The sequence below is a fragment of the Trachemys scripta genome, chromosome 11 (assembly GCF_013100865.1).
Source record: "Trachemys scripta elegans isolate TJP31775 chromosome 11, CAS_Tse_1.0, whole genome shotgun sequence".
NCBI lineage: Eukaryota > Metazoa > Chordata > Testudines > Emydidae > Trachemys > Trachemys scripta.
Window position 1 is genome coordinate 11,363,166 of NC_048308.1, and position 23,321 is coordinate 11,386,486.

Below are 23,321 nucleotides of genomic sequence, written 5' to 3' on the forward strand. Positions count from 1 at the left end.
AATTCTAATAATCAGCCATATTTATACATGTATTGCATCACCACTTCATATTGTACAAGGGGAAAAGAAAACTGTATTTGCTTTTTCTTGTGTCTTTATGATATGCAACAATGGCGTAAGACTCTCTTTCCAGAAGATTTCATAGAATCATAGGGTTAGAAGGGACCGCAAGGGTCATCTAGTCCTGTGGTTCTCAACTGGTGTTCTGGGGCACCCTACAGAGCCGGGAGCAGATTTCAGGGGTCTGCCACAATAATCCAGAGAGCACAGCCAGTGTTAGCCTCACTGGGGCCCACGGCAGAAAGCCGAAGCCCAAGCCCTGATTCCCTATGGCATGGGGCCCCAAGCAGTTGCCCTGCCTGCCTGCCACCCCCTAATGCCGATATTAGCTTTTAATCAACTGGATATGCAGAAAAACTGGTGTTGTGGCACAGGTGGGACGTGGAATTTGTATAGCATGTGGGGGGGGGGGGCTCAGAAAGAAAAAGGTTGAGAACTGCTGATCTAGTCTAACTCCCTGCCAGGATGCAGGATTTGTTGTGTCTAAACCATCCAAGACTGATGGCTATCCAACCTCCTTTGGAAAACCTCCAGTCCTCCAGTGAAGGAGCTTCCATGACCTCCCTAGGCGTCTGTTCCATTGTCCTACTGTTCTTACAGTTAGAAAGTTTTTCCTGAGATTTAATCTAGATCTGCTGTGCTGTAGTTTGAACCCACTGCCTCTTGTCCTGCCCTTTGTGGCAAAAAGAACAATTTTTCTCCATCTTTTTTATGGCAGACTTTCAAGTATCTGAAGACCATTATCCTATCCCCCTCTTAATCTCCTCTTTTCCAAACTAAACATACCCAGTTCCTTAAGCCTTTGCTCATATGGCTTGCATTCCAGCCCTTTGATCATCTTTGTTGTTCGCCTCTGGATTCTTTCCAGTTTCTCTACATCCTTTTTGTACATTGGTGAATAAAACTAGACACAGTACTCCAGCTGAGGCCTAACCAGCCCCGAGTAGAGCAGTACTATCACCTCCAGTGACTTGCATGCTCTGCCTCTGTTAATGCAACCTGAAATTGCATTTGTTTTGTTTGCAACAGCATCACATTGCTGACTCATGTTGAGGTTGTGATCCACCACAACTCCCAGATCCTTTTCAGCAGTGCTGCTGCCATGCCAGTTTCCCCCCATTCTGTGTTTGTACATTTGGTTTTATTTCTCCAAGTGTAGCACCTGACATTTGTCTTTGTTGAATTTCATTTTGTCGTCTCTAGCCCAGTTCTTTAATTCATCAAAATCCTTTTGAATTTTACCTCCGCCCTCCCAAGTGTTTGCAACACCCCTCTCAGCTTTGTGTTATCTGCAAATTTGATCAGTATGCTCTCTATTACTACATCCAGGTCGTTAATAAAGATGTTAAATAACACCGGACCCAGAAAAAATCCCTGTGGAACCCCACTTGAGACCTCCTTCCAATCCAACATCATTCCATTAATAGTTACTCTTTGTTTGCGGAGGTTTAACCAATTATGTATCCACTTAATGATAGTTCCACCCACAGGCGCCAACTTTTTTGGCGCCAGTAGGAGCTTGCGCACCCCCCCCCCCCCCTGCCCCGCCCCCACTCCCCCCCCTCCCTGCTCCTATTGGACCCCTCCCCAAATCCCCATCACAGCCCCGCCTCTTCCTCAAGCGCGCTACGTTCCTCCTCCTCCCCCCTCCCTCCCTGCCTTGCTGCGCGAAACAGCTGTTTCGTGGCACAAGTGCTGGGAGGGAGGGGGGAGAAGCAGGACGCGGTGGCCGCTCAGGGGAGGAGGCAGAGGCGGAGCAGAGGCAGAGGTGAGCTGGGGCAGGTCAGGGAGCTGCCAGTGGGTGCTCCTCACCCACCAATTTTTCCCTGTGGGTCCTCCAGCCCTGGAGCACCCACGGAGTTGGCATCTATGGTTCCACCGAGCCTGCATTTGTCCAGCTTACTTATCAGAATGTCATGTGGGACTGTATCAGAAGCCTTACTAAAGTCCCTCTTACTTTAGTAAAGTAAAGTATATTACATTCCCTCTATCCACCAAATGAGTTACCCTGTCAAAGAAGGAAATCAAGCTGTTCTGCTTGTTTCTTATGGGGTACTGAAGCTAACCTAATAAAGGACTATCAATATTTATATAACGAAGACTGAATTAAAATGACTAGCATAGAAACAGTGATGATTTCTGTCTGACCTATAAGTGACATAAGCCCCATGTGACGAAGTGGGTGATTTTGTTGGTTTTTTCAATGGTTTGCATGCAGAGTGGGTGGACTCAGGCTATGGCTACACTGGCGCTTTACAGCGCTGCAACTTTCTCGCTCAAGGGTGTGAAAAAACACCCCCCTGAGCGCAGCAAGTTACAGCGCTGTAAAGCACCAGTGTAAACAGTGTCCCAGCACTGGGAGCCATGCTCCCAGCGCTGTAAGCTAATCCCCTCGGGGAGGTGGAGTACCTGCAGTGCTGGGAGAGCGTTCTGGCCAGTGGGACGACAATGGGCTGTGGAGAGAGGACCCCAGTGACCTAACCAGCCGGGTTCTAGCCAGTGGGGAACAAACGGCTGAGAGGAGAGGAGACCCAGGCAACCCTGTTACTTGGCTAGAAGACAATGGACAGAGGTGGGGCTTGGGGACAGGTGATATCGGATGCCCAGCTGGGAAGCACGGGGTCTCAGGACTGGGGGGAGAGGGCAGGCGGAGCCCACCGGGATGCAGGAGAGACCTAGATGTACTGTGCTGAGAGAGGCCAGGCCTGAGGGCCCTGAGAGTTTCCTGTGCTGTGTTCAGACGCTCAGTAAACCCTCCTGTTTTATGCTGGCTGAGAGTCGCTGCGGTCTGGAGAACAGGGTTGCATTATTCCCTCTGGGAGTGGAGGCCCTGGGGGTCCAGAGTGAGTGGACTCCGTGAGGGGGCCCACGGCGAGAGAAAGGCGTGCAGAGGCTCAAGGAGGTGCGGTTCCAGGAGGCCGAGGGGCTTAACCCCAGAGAGAGAGTGGACCCCCAAGAAGGGCTGTCACACTAAAGGGGGTTCCCCCCAGGGACCATACGGGGCCAAGAGTGGGCACAACCTGGGAGTCCGTGACACCCCACATACGATCATATTTCAGTGTAAATCTAAACTATTTTTTCTTATCTTGGGAACAGGACAAAATCTAGGGCTGCATTCAGAGGGAAAATGAAAGCATGCATTTCAAATAGAAATTATAGCTTAAATTCTGTTAGAAGAATTAAGAATTAAATAAAAGTAAAGCGTGCCAAACTAATTTAATCAAAGAAATTCTGTCAAATTGCAGTGAGCATATAATTTTGGATAATGGGGGATAATTGAAAATTAGCCATAAACATTTTACTTCCATTTAATGTAAGCGAGCAATGAAATACACTGAAATCTTCTCCTCTCTTTTCAGAGGGCCTCAGTGATAAGGTTCATTGACTATGACACTACAAACCGGCTTCGTAGGTATATGCCAATGTGGAATGTCTAGGATTTAATAATCCCATTACTTACATTGCAATTACACTAGAGTGGATATGAAAATGTAAGCCTTGCTTGACTTAGTAAAGATAAGCAGTGTGATTCTTTGGAGATTTCAATTAGACCTAAGCTTCCACTGATGAAATGGGCTATACTGAATAATGTACAGCGTTTATCATTAGGCAACATTAGCATAGTTTCGCTATTAAAGTTATTGCTGTGGAATTACAAGATTCAGCATTATGGGGCATGTTGGAGAATGCAAGCTATTCAAATCAATTTTGGGATGGGATTTTCAAAGGAGTCTAAGGCACCCAAATCCCACTGCTTTTCCCTTAGGCTCTGGAAAACCCCAACTTTAAATAATGCCCCTGTAGACTGGAAAGCAGCGTTTTCTACAATGGATTGAGTTATTTTAAATTTAACAAATTACCTTTTCTGCTATCATAAAGTCATAGCGGAGCGATTCCCGGGTACAAATGGCTCCCAGCAAGAAAACAAAGACTATATATAGAAACCACCTGAAAATAACAGAGAGAGACACCGTTTGTTCCCAAAGCAATGAGATCATTGGGCATTTTCACTATTATTAAGGCCTGAAGAAATTCAGCTACTTACAGTGATCACCATTTAAAAGCTTCACAAATAATTGACATTACTGCAATACTTGTGGTATTCCCTGTTCTAAATTTAGGGACTAGCATAGTACATGCAAAGGTAAAAGTGTAAAGAGATAAGCAGCAACCACTGTATTGCTTTGTTATTTTTTAATACCAACTGGAATCCCTTTGCTTAAAGCAACGCAGGTAAGATCATATTTAACTTTAAGCATACAAATAATCCCAATGAAGTCAAAGGGGACCATGTGCATGCTCCATGTTAAGCACGTGATTAAGGGCCAGATTTTTAAAAATTATTTAGGCACTGAAATGTGCAGATGGGCACCTAGTGGCATTTTCAAAAGTGCCGAGGTGCCTGACTCCCATTATTCCATTACTGGGAGCAGTGTGACCTAGTGGATTGCACACTAGACTGAGACTCAGGGGAGCTGGGCTCTGCCACTGCCTCGACATGTACCCTTGAGCAAATCATTTAATCTCTCTGTCGCAGTTCCTCCATCTGGAAAATGGGGATAATTAAATCTACCTCGTTTGTAAAGAAAGCACTTGGAGATCTACTGATGGAAAGCACTATATCAGAGCTAGGTACTGTATTAATTATTAATTAATTATTATTATTGTGAGTTAAATATTCAAAAATTGCCATTATGTTTTGGGGAAATACAGTAGAACCTGAGAGTTACTAACCCCTCGGGAATGGAGGCTGTTCATAGCTCTGAAATTTTCGTAACTCTGAACAAATCATTATGGTTGCTCTTTCAAAAGTTTATAACTGAACAGCTTTGAAATTTTACTATGCAGAAGAAAAATGCTGCTTTCCCTTTATTTTTTTAGTAGTTTATGTTTATCACAGTACTGTACTGTATTCGCTTCTTCTTTTTTTTTCCTTTTTTTTTTTTGTCTCTACTGCTGCCTGATTCGTACTTCTGGTTCCAAATGCGGGGTGTGGTTGATCGGTAAGTTCATAACTCTGGTTCTATTGTATGTGAAAAAATGGCCTCAGAAAGAACAACTAGATGAGAAATGTCTGAAATAGGGAAGTGAGCCAATGTAAATGGACATCTTCCTTCAGTCCCTCCTTAAAACTCACCTCTTCCTAAATGCCTGCAAGTGGGTACGCCAAGTCTGCTGCATATTATATTAAACGTGATTGCCTCACTTTTACCTTGTCCTTCCTGCCTCTATCTGAGGGTAAGGAGCACAGACAGAGGTGTAGCCTTCCACAAATCAGAACATCTCACCATGCACAAGCAGGTGGGAGTTGTTGGGGCAGGGCAGGGAACTGAGGGGCAGATGGGAGGATTGGGCCAAAAGAAATCTGATGAGGTTCAACAAGGACAAGTGCAAAGTCAGGAAGAAAGAATCCCATCCACAGCTGCAGGCTGGGGACCGACTGGCTAAGCAGCAGTTCTGCAGAAAAGGACCTGGGGATTACCATGGATGAGAAGCTGGATATGAGTCAGCATTGTGCCCTCATTGCCAAGAAGGCCAATGTCATAATGAGCTGTATTAGTAGGAGCACTGCCAGCAGATCGAGGGAAGTGATTATTCCCCTCTATTCGGCACTGATGAGGCCACACCTGGAGTACTGCGTCCAGTTTTGGTCCCCGCACTACAGAAGGGATGTGGACAAATTGGAGAGAGTCCAGCGGAGGGCAACAAAAATGATTAGGGGGCTGGGGCACATGACTTATGAGGAGAGGCTGAGGGAATTTGGGTTTAGTCTGCAGAAGAGAAGGGTGAGGGGGGATTTGATAGCAGCCTTCAACTACCTGAAGGGGGGTTCCAAAGAGGATGGACCTAGGCTCTTCTCAGTGGTGGCAGATGACAGAACAAGAATCAATGTTCTCAAGTTGCAGTGGGGGAGGTACACAGAGGCGCTAGCTCGACGCGAACTAGCGCACTAAATATTTCAGTGTGGACACAGTTAGACCAGCCCACCTGACCTCCTAGGTATGCTAGCCCGATCCACCTCCCATCCCATCATGTGAGGATAAACCCTAAGTCATTCTTCATAAAAAAAGTACTTGAGAAATGTAGCTGCAACAAGTCAGCTAATATAAGAAAACGACTCTGCCTGTTTCTTTAGAACGCTTGTAATTTTTATTTTCTTAAAGAAACCCAAATCCAACAACTTTGAAATCTGCTCCAGAGTAGTCCAATCTGACAATTCGAGAGTTAATACATATTCTGTATCAGGAAGTGAGCCTGGGGGGCGGAGAAGAATTGATTATATCCGCATTAATGAATCTCTTCACTAAAAGCATCCAGAGTAGGAGGGGGTAATAGATGATAATTTGAACAAGAGCCAGACTTTAATTTTCCAGATGGGTGAGTAATAAAAGGTTGACTGGAATATGAAATAGATTGGTCACATCCAGGGCACACTCTAAACAGAAAGTAAATTCTTCTCACTCTCTTTCAAGCGACTTACGAAATGCCGATAGCTGCCAGAGACCCGAGTGGGATGCTGGCCGCAGGCTTCTGGAGATCTCCACTCATATTAAACCCAGCCATCACACCTGCATGTTGTAGACAAAGATAAACATAATTTGGAATTAGATCATTTATTGATCATGTCAGAACTGTAGCTATACTTTGTCACGTCACTGTTGAAAACACTATCTGCCCCATAGCCGTAGCTTTGTAAGTAAGTAACCATTCAATCCTGTATCCAATGGTAACAAGCTACCAAAAACATGCCCACAAAGGACCCTTTGTGCAGGCTGGACAATGACATGAGAAAAAAGCATGAATTTAAACAAAAACGTCTTATCTTAATACAAACATCATGGAAAACAGCGTTGTTCAATTGTCAATAGAAAAGTGCTGCCATTCATCCCAGTGTCCATTCAACAGGCCGTATTACCCAACTCTGACACATGCAGTTAGACCCAAATAGATGATGGGTTCTTACATCCAGGAGAGACAATCTTTATTATAAAATGGCTTGTACTGTCTCTGTCTACCAACGATCCCACGCACATTTAACAGATAGAGAATAATAATACTGTGCAGGCACATGGCATCTTCCATCCAAGAATCTGCTTTGCAGATGTCAGTTAAAGCTCACGACACCCTGGTGAGATAGGTATTATCTCTAGCTTGCAGATAGGGAAACTGAAGCTCTGAGAGGTTAAGTGTTAAGCCCAAAGTCACACAGAAAGCACATGGTAGAACTGAGAACAATCTAACTAAACTCTTGTTATTATTTATATGCCAGTAATAATATAATATATGAAGATATACCTATCTCATAGAACTGGAAGGGACCCTGAAAGGTCATTGAGTCCAGTCCCCTGCCTTCACTAGCAGGACCAAGTACTGATTTTTGCCCTAGATCCCTAAGTGGCCCCCTCAAGGATTGAACTCACAACCCTGGGTTTAGCAGGCCAATGCTCAAACCACTGAGCTATCCTCTCTACCCCACAAAGTTTACGATCTAAATAGACATGACAGACAAAAGGATAGAAGAAAAGGAGAATTATCCCCCAGTTTGCAGCTTGGCAAACGGAGGCACAAAGGGATTAAGTGACTGGCCCACAGTGCCTGAGTCTCAGTTCAGTGCCATAAGCACAATACTATCCTTCCTGGTCAAAATAGCTTTTTCACACTTCCTAGAAGTATTCAGATACTGGTAAAGAGAAAAGTAGCCATGTTACTTTAAAAACATGATGAGAATTTGGACAGTTAGTCCAATTAGTAGTACACTATTAGTAGTATGCTATTAGTAGAACACAATTCTTCAGTGTACAATTAGTGTACTTATCTCCATACACCATTGTGAAGTAAGGAAGTATTATTATCCCCATTTCACAGATGGGAAACTAAGTGGTCAAATGACTTGCCCAAGGTTGCACAGGAAGTCTGTGGCAGAGCAGGGAATTGACCCTGAGTCAGTTCCAGGATAGCACCTTAACCACTGAACTTCCTTCCTCCTCAGTTCAACTCATTACCATGCAAAGTGTTTGGAAGGTCCCCCTTGCAGACTATAGTCTACTGGCATGGCGATGAGTCCCCTTCATTGTGGGGTTTTTGCCAAGATGAATTGCTCCTATCGAGTCTTTGGCTCAGGAAGAAATGTCACACAAGGGCCAATCACTTCATAGGAGCGCCTTAAAATGGCACCGACTTGTGCTGAATTGGAGCCGGTCGTTGCTTATTCACCACCCAAACTCTGACTCCATCATTCCTGTGCAGCATTAGTTTCCCATCTCTGAAATGGGGATAATAATACTTCCTTACTTCACACTGGTGTATGGGGATAAGTATACGAAGGACTTTAAGCCACTCTGATAGTACAGTAATGGGGCCATATAGGTATGATAGATAGATTAGATAGTGCACAAGAGTGAATGTGAGCATCATCAACCACAGAGCCCAAACAGCCTCCTATATACAACACGCAGACCTCAGATCTTACTGAAGAGGACCAAGGAAGTTCAGGAGTCACAGGTGGTGTCTTGCTGTTTTATTCTCAATCACCTTGTCCACAAAGGACATGTTACAGACAGGGTGATAGCTGAAGAAGATTAGCATCAAGAAGTGCTTTCCTGAGTAGCAGGTCCAACAATTTTCAACGAAGCAGCAACCTGCTTACCCTTAACAATAATAAGTCCTCCTTCCCAGTTAAATACAAGAAAGAATGTGTCTGATTGGCAAGCAGTAGGATGGAGTGCTCTCAAAAATGCTAGCTCTCAACAAGAAAAACTGTCCAAAAGATCAACTTGAGAAACTGGGACATTTCTCTCCTCCAGACATAGATCAGCCCCCATGGAAGCATTCATCCCCCTCCAAATTTGAACAATCTTATCTGCAGATTGTTCTCAGAGAGAATTACCCACGTCTCTGTTTCAATCCGATAGCAGCCTGGATTTTCCACACAGACCCACTATCTCCCAAAGCAGATAACGGCAAAGCTGCTGGGCAAGGCAGGATAAAAACGTGGTCAATTCAGCCAGGAAACCAAGGGAGTATCGAGACAGCCTGTACATCACAACTACGCCCAATATAATCCTATTCTGGGAATTATCCATGCGATGGACAAATGAAAACTTTTGCAGAAGGGTACTACCTACATCATAGGTCACAGACAATCAACAGCTACACCACCTCCAGTTTATAACTTAACCACCTACGATTTATCATATATCACTGTCATATGACAAATATTTTTACATTTTCTAGTACATTACATGATAAATCAAGATAGAGAGCAAGGGCCTTTTCCATTCCTCGTCTCCTTCATTCCTCAGCAGATGGGGAATGGAAAATACCAGATAAGAGTTCATTTTTAAAAGGGGCCAAACTCTCTGCTCATGTACATTGGCACCACTCCACAGCCTTAGCGGAGCTGTGCCAGTTTGCATCAGCAGATTATTTAACCCAAGATTTCTAAATCTATTTGTGGTCACTTTGAAACACCAGATGCAGTTTATTCCAGAATTCAGTTTCAGTGCAAAGATATTTCACAGTAACATGACCTCAAGAGGTAAGTTACTTATTTTGTTATAACTGGAGTTCTTTGAGATACATGGTCCCTTTCTATATTCCATTGTGGGTACACATGTGCTTCATGTGCCTAAGACTGGAGAATTTTTGCAAGCAGTGCCCGTTGGTCCTGTGTCCCTACTCTCCTTGCGCTCTGCACAGAAGGCATAAGGGATGAGGCGGACTGACCGCTTCTTCAGTTCCTTCTCCACCACAAATCATGCCACGATTCAAAGCAGAGGGGAAGCAGGGCAGGTAGTGAAATACAGAAAGGGACCATGCATCTTGAAGAACTCCAGTTACAACACGGTAAGTAACTTTAATGTTCCTTTCTTCTTTGAGTGCTGGTCCTTATGTGTATTCCACAGTGGGTGACTGACAAGCCGTCCTTAGAGAGAAGGAGGGTGCGAGGATGCAGGTGGTATAGCTGCTTGTAGAACTTCTGCCCAAAGGATGCATCAGTGGAGGACTCTTGAACCAAGGCATAATGCCTCATGAATGTGTGGAAGGAGCTCCACTTAGCTGCCCTGAAAATGTCAAGCAGGGGACCTCTTGAAGGATGCTACTGAGGCCGCTTGTATCTTGCAGAGTGAGCCCTTACTCCATGTGGGGGAGGAAGCTGTGCCTTCCGATAACAGTTAAGGATACACCTGGAGAGCTACTTAGAGATCCTCTGAGAGGATACAGCTTGACCTCAAACCCGTTCTGCTATGGCAATGAAAAATTTAGGTGACTTTCTAATCGGTTTCATTCCCGGCTGGTAAAATGCAAATGTTGGTGCTCGTCGCATGTCGAGGGAAGACCCTGCGAGCGGCTACTAGAACAAATGGAAATGCCCTGTCTTGACAGTTGTCGGGACCCACTAGAAACCTGAGGAATTTTCTGTGGGAAGGGCAAATGTCCATGTGAAAGCATGCATCTTTCACATTGAGAGCTGTGAACCACGGGTTCTTTTCCAGAGATGGTGTCATTGATGCCACTGTAACCACACAAAGAATTTTAGTTTGTGAATAAAAATGTCAGTGTTGCAAGTTGAGACTGGGTCTTTTTGGGAACTAGGATATATTTTGAATAGAACCCTTTTCCCTGATGCTGAAGAGATACCTGCTCTATTGCTCCCTGCTGAAGGGGGCATTCTATCCCCTGGGAGGAGGATCTCCTGGTGAGAATGGTCCCTGAAAAGGGACAGGGAAGGAGGTTTTGGTGGGGGGGATAGGGAAACTCTATGGAATAGCTCAATGGATGATATCCAGCAACCATCTGTCCATTGTTATTGACCTTCAACTGTGGGGAAAGAGTGCTAGGCAGCCACCAAAGGAGACCTGGGGATTGGGTGGAGATGGCACCAACAGTGGTTCACAACTTCTGAGTATCTCGTTAAAAGTAGCTTTTGGCTGGCCCGGGAAGTTGGGTTAATGTGACTGAAGTGGAAGGTGCAGGGTGTCCTGGCCATTGCAGCCTCTGCCTTTTACGAAGAGGTTCATAAGAGTGCTGATGGTAATTGCTTATTGTATTTTCTCTGATGGATATATACACAGAGAGCAGAGGGTTGCCATGGAGTCCTTTAGCAAGTGCAAGTTTCATCTGTCTTTTCATGAAGAAGATTGGTCTTATAGAAGGACAAATCTTCTATGGTGTTCTGGACCTCCCTGAGAAACCCTAGAGTGTAGCCATGATTCCCAGGCAATGGCAATAGTCATTGATCTTGACACGGTGCAGGCTGCATCAACCTCAGATTGTAATGAAGTTATTGCCACCAGCTTGTCATCATCAATGAGAGCCTGCAAGTGAACCCTCTCCCTATGGGGCAATTTGTCCCTGAAATCTAGAAAAGTTTAATAATTCAGAAAATCATACTTAGCCAACAGCAACTGACAATTCAATACACTAAACTGGAGGCTAGTAGATGTAAACACCGTCCTCTCCGGCTGGTCCACACAGTTGGCCTCCTTATTGGTGGAGGTGGCTCCTGGGTGTTGCTGCCTGGATCTCTCTGTGGCAACCTGAACAACTACAGAGCTCGGGACCGGGTGGGTAAATAGAAACTCTGCTCTGTTTTCTGGGACAAAGTAATCTTTCTCTGCCCTCTTGGAGGTAGGGGTACATGTTGCCAGTGCATGCCATACAGTCCTAACTAGCTGGATCCCAGTGGTTGCAGGATGTCTAGGAATTTATGTTGTGTGTCTTGGACTTCCTCTAAGGAGATATGGAATTCTTATTCCCCCCTTGGTAGCAGCTCCTGGAGTTGCTTGTGCTCATCTCGAGGGGACAGCAAAGCTGGGGAGACCGCCTCATCAGGAGATGAGGAAGATACTCTTGTCAGTACTGGCAGAACCGGTAGATTCGGCTCATAGTCTTCCTTCAAAGAGAGCAACCAAAACTTCCTTCTGACTGTATAGAAGACAGAGGGGCAATATGACTCTCTACTACATACAGATCCCGGTAATAGGAGCAGTAGGAAGGATCGAAGGTATGTTGTGGAGGTCCCCAACGCCTGGGGTACCACCGATCCTGAGGGAGGCGTTTTGCTTGGGTAGGGGAGGCTGGTTCCAGGTAGCTCTGGTTCTCCTGTCTGGACTGATCTTCCTCGTGGAGGCAATGACAGTTCCTCCAGTATATCCAACCTTCTTGTTGGATTTGGATTTGGCTCGATCAGCAGTGTTGTCAGTTCCATTGAAGAGAAGCCATGGCTAGTAGACAGGATGGGAGACAGACTTCTCTCATAGCATTTATCTCCTGGTGGGGTCAAAATCTCCCTGATGAGGGTCAGTCCCAACAACAGGGGAGACTGTGGATCCAAGAGAGCAAAGATGTCCCCCGGAATGATGTATCTTTCTGTTCTCCCCGGGGTGCACAGGGTGCGGTCAGGCTTTACAGACTGAGCTGATGTAGGAAGATTCTGAGTTGGCAGATCCAGACGGGGTTGTGGTGGTACCCCCGGTGGCTGAGATTCCCTATGGGTGCTCTTCATTGACACTGGCAGTTCACTGCCCTGATAGTGGTGTTGCTGGTGTGGAGTCTGGTAGTAGCAGTGACTTGCTGCACTGTGCTTATTTATCATGGCCCTGGAGCTTAGGGCTTTGGGAGCTAGGCACAAAGACTTTCCTGACTTGGACAGGGTCAGGGAGGGATCCATCCTCTTTGGAGTGGACTTAGAGGGGGGGAGGGCTGCTCTTGTGCTTATGACAGCATCCCCTGCTCTCCTGAGGAAACCCTGACAGTGGGTCCATAGGTGTATTCTCCCGCACTCCTGCATCAGGTCTCCTGCTAGGAGGTGCACTCCTTGATATCTCTGACCAATGTACAGAGGGGTACCCCCCAGCCAGGGCCTGACACTGGAGGTTCCGACTCAGGCCATGTGATGGTAAGAAGGAACTGAAGAGGCAGTCGGTCCAATCTGCCCCTTATGCTATCAGTGTAGCACACGAAAATCGCAGGGGTGCAGTCATGGACCAATGGACGTTGCCTGCACAAATTCTTCGGTCACAGGAGCATGAAGTGCATGCATACCCACAGAGGAATCCATATGGAGACCAGCACTTGAAGAACACTGTATTGCTTTTATGAACAGCACAATACAGAAATAATAATAGAAATAAATATGTCTTAATAGAAATAAAAAAAAAGAGCATTCTTTGCCTAAGACAAGCTTAAGTCTTCATTTTCAAAAATGCACCAACAACTGTGTGCCCAGTTTGTGCATGCAGTTTTGCAAGCAACAATATGAGCTATGCAATTTCTGACTCCTTGCCTACACGACCATTTGCACACACACATCCAATGTACATGCGAAATCACGGCAATAATGCAGACTAATTAGGAATGCACTCACCCACAATTTTTTGAAAAAATATTCATTCATTTGTGCTTTGGTGAAGTTATAAAAATACAGGTATTTTTACTCCATCTAAGTAATTATTTTAGCCTTTATGACATAATCAATAATCCTCCATGCCCATAAATACACATGCAAGCCAGCAACGCGCATGTGTAAACACACACACACACACACACACACACGGATCACCTCTTCATTAAATTACAGAACTTTAAGAATAAAGCCAGCTGCATTCTACTTCCCTCTGAAATGTTTTAAATGGCTATTACATGGAAAGAAAACTGTGAGCAGAATTTGGGCCTAACTTAGGGTTGCCAAATTTCTTAAAACTGGACACTACAGGCCCCTGCCCCAGTCACTCACTCCCCCTCCCATCACTCGCTCACTCCGCCTCCACTTCCCCAGGAACTCACTTGCTCCTGCAGAGCCAGGCTGGGAGCTGCCACAGAGCCTGCCTGCCTGCCCACGAGATACAGGTCCGAGGCAGCCCCAACTGAGAAGGGACTGGCACGGGTTGATGACCTGGCACCTTTCCTCCCACCGCTGTGCTGCTCTGCCACCTGCCCAGGCCCCTCCTGGTCCCCATGCCCTGGGCCAGGCTGACATGGTGTGGGTGATAGGCTGCTGCCGGCGGTTACAAGCGGTAGCCGGACTTTTGGTGTCCAGTCAGAAGTAAGGTTTCAGAGTGGTAGTCATGTTAGTTTGTATCAGCAAAAACAACGAGGAGTCCTTGTGGCACCTTAGAGACTAACACATTTATTTGGGCATAAGCTATGTATATAGATACCTGCTACTGTATTTTCCACTCCATGCACCTGATGAAGTGGGTTCTAGCCCACGAAAGTTTATGCCCAGATAAATCTGTTAGTCTCTAAGGTGCCACAAGGACTCCTTGTTTTTTCAGTCAGAAGTACTGACTGGACACCCTACAGACCATCTTTGACCAGACTTTCCGGTCAAAAACTGGACATCAGGCAACCTAGCCTAACTGTAAAACTAACTCCACTCGCATCACTGGAGTCATATCACTGAAAATCCAGAAAAACTGAGGACAGAATTTGGACCATGTCCTTAATTTTTTTTTTTATGAAATCCCCAGAAAGTACAATTTACTCAGCTTCACTTCAGAGAGACAAGGTGGGTGAGGTAATATTTTTTATTGGACCAACTTTTGTTGGTGAAAGAGACACACTTTCGAGCTACACAGAGCTCTTCTTCAGGTCTAGGAAAGGTACTGGGAACGTCACATCAAATACAAGGTGGAATAGATGGTTTAGCATAAGTAGTTAACACATAATTTAAGAAACAATTCAAGGCAAAGTGGCTAATTAACACCTATGCAGTCAAAGGACAAAAAATACAGGTTAGAGGGTTACAGGTTGTTGTGATAAGCTGTAAATCTAATGTCTTTATTAAGACCATGATTTTTAGTGTCTAGCAAACTTATGGATTTAAGCTCTGAGGCTCCTCTTTTGAAAGTGTTGTGCAGGTTTCCATTGAGGATGAGGACTGATTGGTCAGATATGCAGTGATTGCTCCGTGAAAAGTGTTTGTTCACAGGCGGTGAGATACATAGGGACTTGCACGTAATCGGAGCCTCACCCATCATTACACAGAGCAGCAGAGTTTCCTAAATATCACTTAAATGATACATATCCAGTCTCTAATGTTAATTCACGTGTGTGGCTTTCTAGTATTAATAACTGATTTATTAAAGGCTGGCGTTTGGAAAGAACTTTCCGTTACTCTAATCCTCTACTTCTATACCCTATGATAGTGGTTTTCATCCTTTTTTCATTTGCAGACTGCTACAAAATTTCAAATGGAGGTGCAGACCCCATTGGAAACCTTAGACATAGCCTGCGGACCCCCAGGGGTCCATGGACCATAGATTGAAAACACTGTTCTATGGTAACAACAACCTTTCACAGACCCTTTAGACGTGGTCCGACCACAGGTTGAAAACCACTGCCCTATGACAACTGTCTCACCCTGGGACAGTTCCAATCTCCAAACCCCACTCAGTCCCCATCATACAGAACTCCACAAACTGCTTCTCCTCCACAAAGTGTACCTTAACCACTATTTATTGCTGAATCTGAACTTGAACTCTCATGGTGTCTTCCTATGAAGTTCCTCTTCACTCACAGACGTAAATCCCAGGACAGTGCAGTTGCAGTGCTGTAGTGCTTTAAGTATAGACACACCATGAGCCTGTGAGCGCCTGAGGCTTGGTCTACATTAGCAACTTATGTCAGTATAACTGTGTCACTCAGGGTTGTGGAAAATCCACACCCCTGTGCAATGCAGTTATACCGACCTAACTTCACTGAAGAGCTACATTGGCTCCGCTGCACAGGTGCAGCTGCGCCAGTCCCAGCATTTTAAATGTAGACAAGCCCTCAATTCCCTGTACTTCCTTACTCCCACCTTTTTATTTGTCCAAACATACTGCAAGTTCTTCCAGGCAAATTCTTCTGTACGTACTGCACCTAACACACTGGTACCTGGATGGGGCCTCTATGCACTGCTCTCATACAAACAGGAATGGGAGTAAGATCACACAATCATCACTGGCACATTGCTACTGGCAGGGAATTGTTTAAATCCTCCAAACAACAGATTAACCAAAACGAGGGAAGTCGTCCGTAGCAACCCAATTAATTATCCTGTACACTGCACAAAGCTGTATTTTAAAAGACTCTTTAGTATTACTAAAAAAAGAGTACTTGTGGCACCTTAGAGACTAACAAATTTATTTGAGTATAAGCTTTCATGGGCTACAGTATTACTACTGGTATTACAACTACTAACCAATGAAATAATAAACTGAACTTATTTAAAGCTCTGTCAGTTTATTAGCTTTGACTTTCCTAGCTGCCAAGAATCAGCAGCGATGAAGAACCATTTAATAACACTAAGGCTAATTTTCTTTGCAGCTGTGTCATAAACACAGTGGAACCTCAGAGATACGAATACCTCAGGAATGGAGGTTGTTCGTAACTCTGAACAAAACGGTATGGTTCTTCTTTCAAAAGTTTACAACTGAACATTAACTTAACACAGTTTTGAAATTTCACCATGTTGAAGAAAAACGCTGCTTTTAACCATCTTTGTTTAAATGAAACAAGCACAGAAACAGTTTCCTTACCTTATCAAATCTATTTTTTAAAATTTCCCTTTATATTTTCTAGTAGTTTACGTTTAACACAGTACTGTACTGTACAGTATTCGCTTTTTTGTGGGGGTGGGGTGGCTCTGCTGCCTGATTGCATACTTCCAGTTCCAAATGAGGTGTGTGGTTGATCGGCCAGTTCATAACTCTGGTGTTCGTAACTCTGAGGTTCTACTGTACTCCTTTTTTCCCTATTAGATGGTTAGGAGCAGCTGCACTCCAGACATGGGGATGACATGGCAGCCTCCTCATAGCCAGTAGTCACAGGTAAGGGAGAAAGGAAAACCAATACCATCCACCACTACCTTTCCTGGGATGCTACAGCTTGAGGCTGGACTCAGAACAGTGATTCTCCCAGGAGGGAGCACATGGTGCCACTAGACAAGATAGCAGTAAAGTAAAACAAACTCTCACTGAGCCCAGGTGAGAAGCTGCCTGCCAAATCACTGCCCAACCTGTTTGGACTTAGCATAAGGGAGTTCAATGAGAGGCAAATAAGAAATAACTCAAGCACTTTCACAATGGCCCAGTCTCCATTAAGGTACTGAGCACACTCAACCACCGTGGAAGTGAAAGGACGTTAAGGGAGCTCCCATCATTGCAGGATTGAGCCTGTAGGTTTTGCAGGCAACACAATGATAGAAGATTCAAAAGCCTTTAGAATCATAGAATATCAGGGTTGGAAGGGACCCTCAGGAGGTCATCTAGTCCAACCTCCTGCTCAAAGCAGGACCAATCCCCAGACAGATTTTTGTGCCAGATCCCTAAATGGCCCCCTCAAGGATTGAACTCACAACCCTGGGTTTAGCAGGCCAATGCTCAAACCACTGAGCTATCCCTCCCCCTTTATCCTTTAAAGTGCTGCAGTCCTTCCATAGAGAGTGAACAAAAGAGCAACTATTCCAACTACTCAACAAAATGCATAAAACAGGAGACGCTCAGAGGCCAAGCCTTTCTGAGTGCTGAATGTGCCCTGACACTCTGCTAGGCCCGAGACGTCACTACCCCCTCTATCCCCGCTCTGACAAATACTCCCTTTATAATCAGCAGCAGCAGAACAGAACTACAGGAGTGTTTAAGGAAACGGGAAGCGATTCCCTTCTGTAAAAGGCCAGGCAAGCGCTTGAAAGAAAGATTCTTCAGTCGGTCTTCGCAGTAAGTTCACGTAGCCCTGGTGATCCAGCTGGCTGAATGAATATTTTGGGACAAAAGGGAAGTAACAGGAACACTTGCTCCTCCAAGGCAAATGAGGTAGATTTCTAACAAAACAAGTATTTATGCTACTGGAACACTCATGTATTTCGTCTGTTTTATGAAACCATATAATATGTCTCCCTGTATTGCAGCAACTCTGCTAATGACTTTCGGCTAGTTGCTTAGAGCTAATCCTCTGAAAGTTCATTCTATAATCCAAGGATTCATCACCATGGAAACTACTTACAATCGGTACTTTTTATAGCAAAAAAACAGCATCAACAAGAGGAATTCTAACTCGAATTGATGGAGATTTCATTCCCACTTGGCATTGCCAGATTCATTTTTTATGGTCTTTTAGTTAATTTAGGAAAGTGAAATAAAACCAAATCCACAATTAAATTTAACAAATGTGTCAGCTGGAATGATAAGCAATGGTACTACACATACCACGCCACCAGCCTTCACCTTACACATACCACCACATCAGCACAGCAACAATCATTAGCAAGAGTCTCTCAGTAGCTATGCTGAGAGGCTAATGCAAAGAAAAATCTATAATTAGGGAGAGAGGATAACTGTGGGCTAAGGCATTGAGTAAAGCGCTGGGACTCAGCACAATCGGGTTTTGTTTGCAACTTTACCACTGATTGTTGTCAGGAGCGCTGCCAGCTTTTCCGCTGCCCTAGGCGGTGGAAGGTCCCGCCCCGAAATGCCGCCCCCCCACAGAGGCGGCGGAAGGTCCCGCCGTGGAAATACCGCCGTGGTCACCGCCCCCCAAATCGCAGTGCCCTAGGTGACCGCCTAGGTCGCCTAATGGGTTGTGCCGGCCCTGTTTGTTGTGTGATCTTAGGCAAAACTTACCTGTGCATTAGTTGCCCCATCTAAAATGAAATGGGAATGCTCATCTACTTTAGGAGAAGCATTTAAGAATTATTACCCAAAATTTAGGAAATAAATCTTGTTCATCACCATTATAGGTAAGTGCTATCAAATGTGATAGGGTAGATTAATACTATGGCCTAATAACACTGACCTAAACCAATGCCTAACCCTCTAGTCTGGAAGTCCGGACAGGTTTCATAGATAACAGTGGACTGCATTCAAAGAAATCCCAGCTCCCTGTATCAAGGAGTTAAGATAAAAGAGTCAGTGTCCATTAGGGGAAAAAAGGCATGAAAATTAGAAGGTCACGCCAATTACAGCTCAGCACCAATAGATTAAAAGCAACATGGAATTTCTGACCACTAGGAAAAAGAAGATTAAATTAAAGAGTGCAATGAAGCTGTGCAGAATGTGAGGCAATCCCAGAATCACTGATCCACCATGCACTCACTAAGGCTGGCATGGCCAACTCTGATAATCAGGAGAGCTGCTTGCGTTGCTGCCCTGAAAAGGTGCTTAGACTAATTCACATTGTTTATGTGGGCTCGCCTCTATAACGCAGTGTAGGTAATAAAATGTATAGTACCTGTAGCAGCTGGGAAAAACACTCCAAAAACAGTGAAGAAGGACTCCCCCGTACTGTAGTCTGGTAGCGTGTTGTTAAACATAAGTTCTTTCGAATATCCCACAAAGCCATGTTCTGCAAACACAAGGGGTTTAAATGTAAACTATAAGAAAATGGATTTGGAATCGGATAGATGGAAATCCTTATTTACAGTCTCTCTCTCTCTCACACACACACACACAGGGTATATCTACACAGCAAAGAAAACCCCGTGGTTGGCCCATGCTAGCCAACTCGGGCTCACGGGGCTCGAGCTGCGGGGCTGTTTCGTTGCTGTGTAGCCTTCTGGGCTCAGGCTGTCCACGCAGCAATGAAACAGCCCCACTGCCCTGAGCCCCGTGAGTCAGCTAGCCCGGGCCAGCTGTGGGTGTCTAGTTGCTGTGTAGACATACTCTCTCTCTCCCTCCCCCGCCATTGGGGAAGTCTATTTTCCAAACACATGTGACCATACCAATTGGTTTAAGCCCTACATTTGTAATAACTAATATGAATTCAGGAAAATATGCTCAGTCCTATTTTAAATTTCTGGAGAAACTATAGCTAAATACAACGAAAATGGGCACGGTCAGATCATCAGCTGGTATAAATCCTCACAGCACCATTGAAATCCTTAGAGCTGCCTGGATTTAAGCCAGCTGAGGACAAGGCTCACAATATCTATAAAGGCTTGTCTGTATGGAGAAACTGACTTGCAGAACTACAGCAGTATAATGATCCCACTATAGCTATGCCAGTATAAAACTCTCCGCTTCTAAAGCAGTTATTATACTGAAATAAAGTCACTTTTATTCCAGAATTGTGTCCACATGGGAGTTATAGCACTGTAGTATAATTTTACCACTATAGATCTGCCTGTCAGTTTCCCCGTGTAAAGAAGCCCTAAGTCTACAATTGACAAACATTGACTGTGAGAGTTGCCATCAATCAATACATGCAATGTATCTTTAAGCACATGTTATCAATAAACTCACAGCTGAGATAAACTTGATGTACTGTAGATTAGGTCCTCTCCTGTAGGTTAGACTCAGACACAGACTGAAAAAAATAAGGCCCTATATTATAGCCAGAGACTCCCACGTCAAGTTTTATTCTTATCATCCCCATCTACACTGTTATTCTGTGGCTGCACTATGGTTTCAAAAATGTAGATGAACACATGGCTGTGTTGTATGACCAAAAAAACTCCTTCCCAGATCTTCAGCAGATGTTTAAACTGGTGTGTAAACATGTATCATAATGAAAAACAAATGCCAATAACGGCGTACCTTCTGCTGGTGCTGGAGATTTCATGCTTCCCCACACCCACCTCATGCTAAGTTTTTCCAGATCACACATGAATTTTGATTTAAAAAAAAAAGGAAAAGTGTTATGAAGTATGGAAAAAGGCAACTGGTGAGAGATCAGCACTGTGTAAACGATAATCTCAAAGTATCTACGAAATTTATTCCCCTCTCCACCACCCACCCACACAGTGCAGACTTGGATACTGCAAATTAAACCATCTGAATTTGCCAGACATATTTGAGGCTGACAGCTTAAGGAAAGGTCATGGGATGGTCATAGTAAAAATGGCTCGGATCATGGAAATGTGGTAAGTAGTAAATGATGCATACAACAGATGCTATAGATAAAGTGACCATATTGTCTCAGTTGACTGGGACAGTCCTGGTTTTTCATATGGTGTCCTAGTGTTACAGGAACTTCTTTCGGGAGACATGAACTGTACTGGTTTTTCATTTCATTAATCAAAACATTTGCTGTAATAACTACAAAATATTTGTCCACGGCATATTATTATACCAATGAGAATTTTCCCTGTGTTTATGAGGAACTAACAGTCCAGTGAAATGAGTGTTCAGTGCAATGACCAGTGTTTCACATGAAGAGAAAAGGTGACTGAGTGTAGACTCTATCACAGCTGTCCTTTGCCTCAAAGAAAACGTAAACGACTCTTTTGATGAAAGAGAGCTCTGCTTAAAACATCTACAAATTTTACTTCTAAAAACACAGAGAACAACAGGGCTTTGAAACCATCACAGAAAATTCCTAAGGATAATCAAAAGTGCCTACCGAATCCTCATCAGCTGGGTGGCCTTGGCATGAATGGATACTCACTGACAAAAAGCACACACAAAAAAAGGTCTTGCTACTATTTTTTTTTTAAATCACAGAATCTTAGAAGTATAGGACTGGAAGGGACCTAAGTATGTCATCTAGTCCAATCCCCTGGACTCATGGCAGGACTAAGTAATAACTAGATCATTCCTGATAGGCATTTGTCTAACCTGTTCTTAAAAACCTCCAATGACAGAGATTCCACAACCTCCCTAGGTAATTTGTCCCAGTGCTTAACCACCCTGATAGTTAGGAAGCTTTTCCTAATGTCCAACCTAAACCTCCCTTGCTGCAATTTAAGCCCATTGCTTCCTCTACTTAACCTCTGAGGATAGGACAACAATTTTTCTCCCATCAACATAGCGCTGTCTACACCGGGAGTTAGGTTGGTATAACTGCTTTGCACAGATTTTCCACAATCCTGAGCAATGTAATTATACTGACAAAAGTTGCTAATGTAGACCAAGCCTCAGGCACAAAGAGACTCATGGTATGTCTATACTTAAACCTTAGTCTGGAGAAGAGAAGACTGAGGTGAGACAACAGTTTTCAAGTACATAAAAGGTTGACTTAAATGGAAGTTTTGCCCAAGTTAGGGTTGCAGTAAGGCTGGCTGAAAATATTCTGTCAAAACTATTGTTTGATGGAAAATTTGTTTTTCAACTGAAGAATTATTTTGGGAAGAGTGTCTCTCCTATCCCAAGCATGTAGTCAAAGGAGAGCAGTAAGTACTCTGGAGCCCAACCAAAAGCATTTGCAGTAAGTACTCTGGAGCCCAACCCTCCTTTGTATGACAATACAATACTAGAGATTGATTTATTTTTGTAGGGAGTCTTGCTTAAAAAGTAAATGGCATTACTGTTGGTTGGCCTTATGTAAGAGGGGCCCAAACTTTGAACACTGGGGGCTGCACTGGCAATAGGCCACTCACCTGCATCTAATTTATTTATAAATGCACAGAACGTTAGCGATCCTTGTGCTTCTTCCCTTCGTTGCATCCAATCTTCCCCCTCTTTATTAGTTACGGTCACTCGCTGCAACACATCTAATCTTGGATACGGCCCCTCTATTTGTTTTGTGAAGTATCTTGTGCACTGTGAGTGTGCTGTATAACAGTCATACTATTTGTTTGTTCTTCCATTTGCCTTGGCAGATGAATACAAAATGCCTATTGAGGAAAGTTATCCCTGACCAGCATCATCCTCACCCTCAAATCTGAAAGAGAGAACAGTGCTGGGTCTTATTTTATGTCCTTGTGGACCATTGTGCGCCCTCGCTTTTGGATTTTGGAGGGAGTGTTAACCATTTTACCCACTGCTATTATGGTATCAGCCACAATCACAGACACACTGTATACAAACCAAAAGATGTCAGCTACAGTCCAAATAAAGGCTGAGAGCTAACTTGCTTTCAGCTTCATTTATGGCTCCTGATGAGAAGATTTTGAGAAAAAGTCACGCCTAGAGAAGGGGTCGGTTGGATCCCTAGGAGAACGGAGGAGGCACAGGATTTAGCTCACATTGTACTCAGATCCCTCACCCACATTGTGCGGTATATTCCAAAAGGAAACAGAAAGCATCCGTAACTCTCAACACTTCTCACCGAAGGCGAGGAGAAGCTCCCTCACTGAGCTCTAAATGCTGATGGTGGAAGCTTTGTTTCTCCTCACCCTTGGAGAATTTTAACAGTTGGGTTTTTTCAGTTTGAAGAAGAGAAAAAGACTCGAGTCAGCTCTGAGACGTGGGGCTCGAGAACACAGGACACACCTTAGTGGGCTGGCTGTGTGCAGAGCCTGAGGTTTCTGCCTAGCACTTTAAGATCTTGGAAAATGACTGATTTGGAGACCCTGCCAGCAAGCAGTGGTTATTTGGGGTCAGCCCATTATGCAACTA

At 44.4% G+C, this 23,321-nt stretch overlaps 1 protein-coding gene across 3 annotated transcripts in view; it reads right to left on the reverse strand.

The window, feature by feature from the left end:
* The window catches only part of SLC12A8 (solute carrier family 12 member 8), an 88,288-nt gene that overhangs the window by 25,600 nt on the left and 39,367 nt on the right, over nt 1–23,321 (reverse strand). For all 3 annotated transcript variants that reach the window (XM_034786255.1, XM_034786257.1, XM_034786256.1), the window contains 3 exons: nt 19,276–19,389; nt 6,542–6,629; nt 3,921–4,008 (listed from right to left, as the gene is read on the reverse strand). In XM_034786255.1, coding sequence (XP_034642146.1) covers nt 3,921–4,008; nt 6,542–6,629; nt 19,276–19,389 — 290 coding nt within the window. The remainder of the gene's footprint in view (nt 1–3,920; nt 4,009–6,541; nt 6,630–19,275; nt 19,390–23,321) is intronic.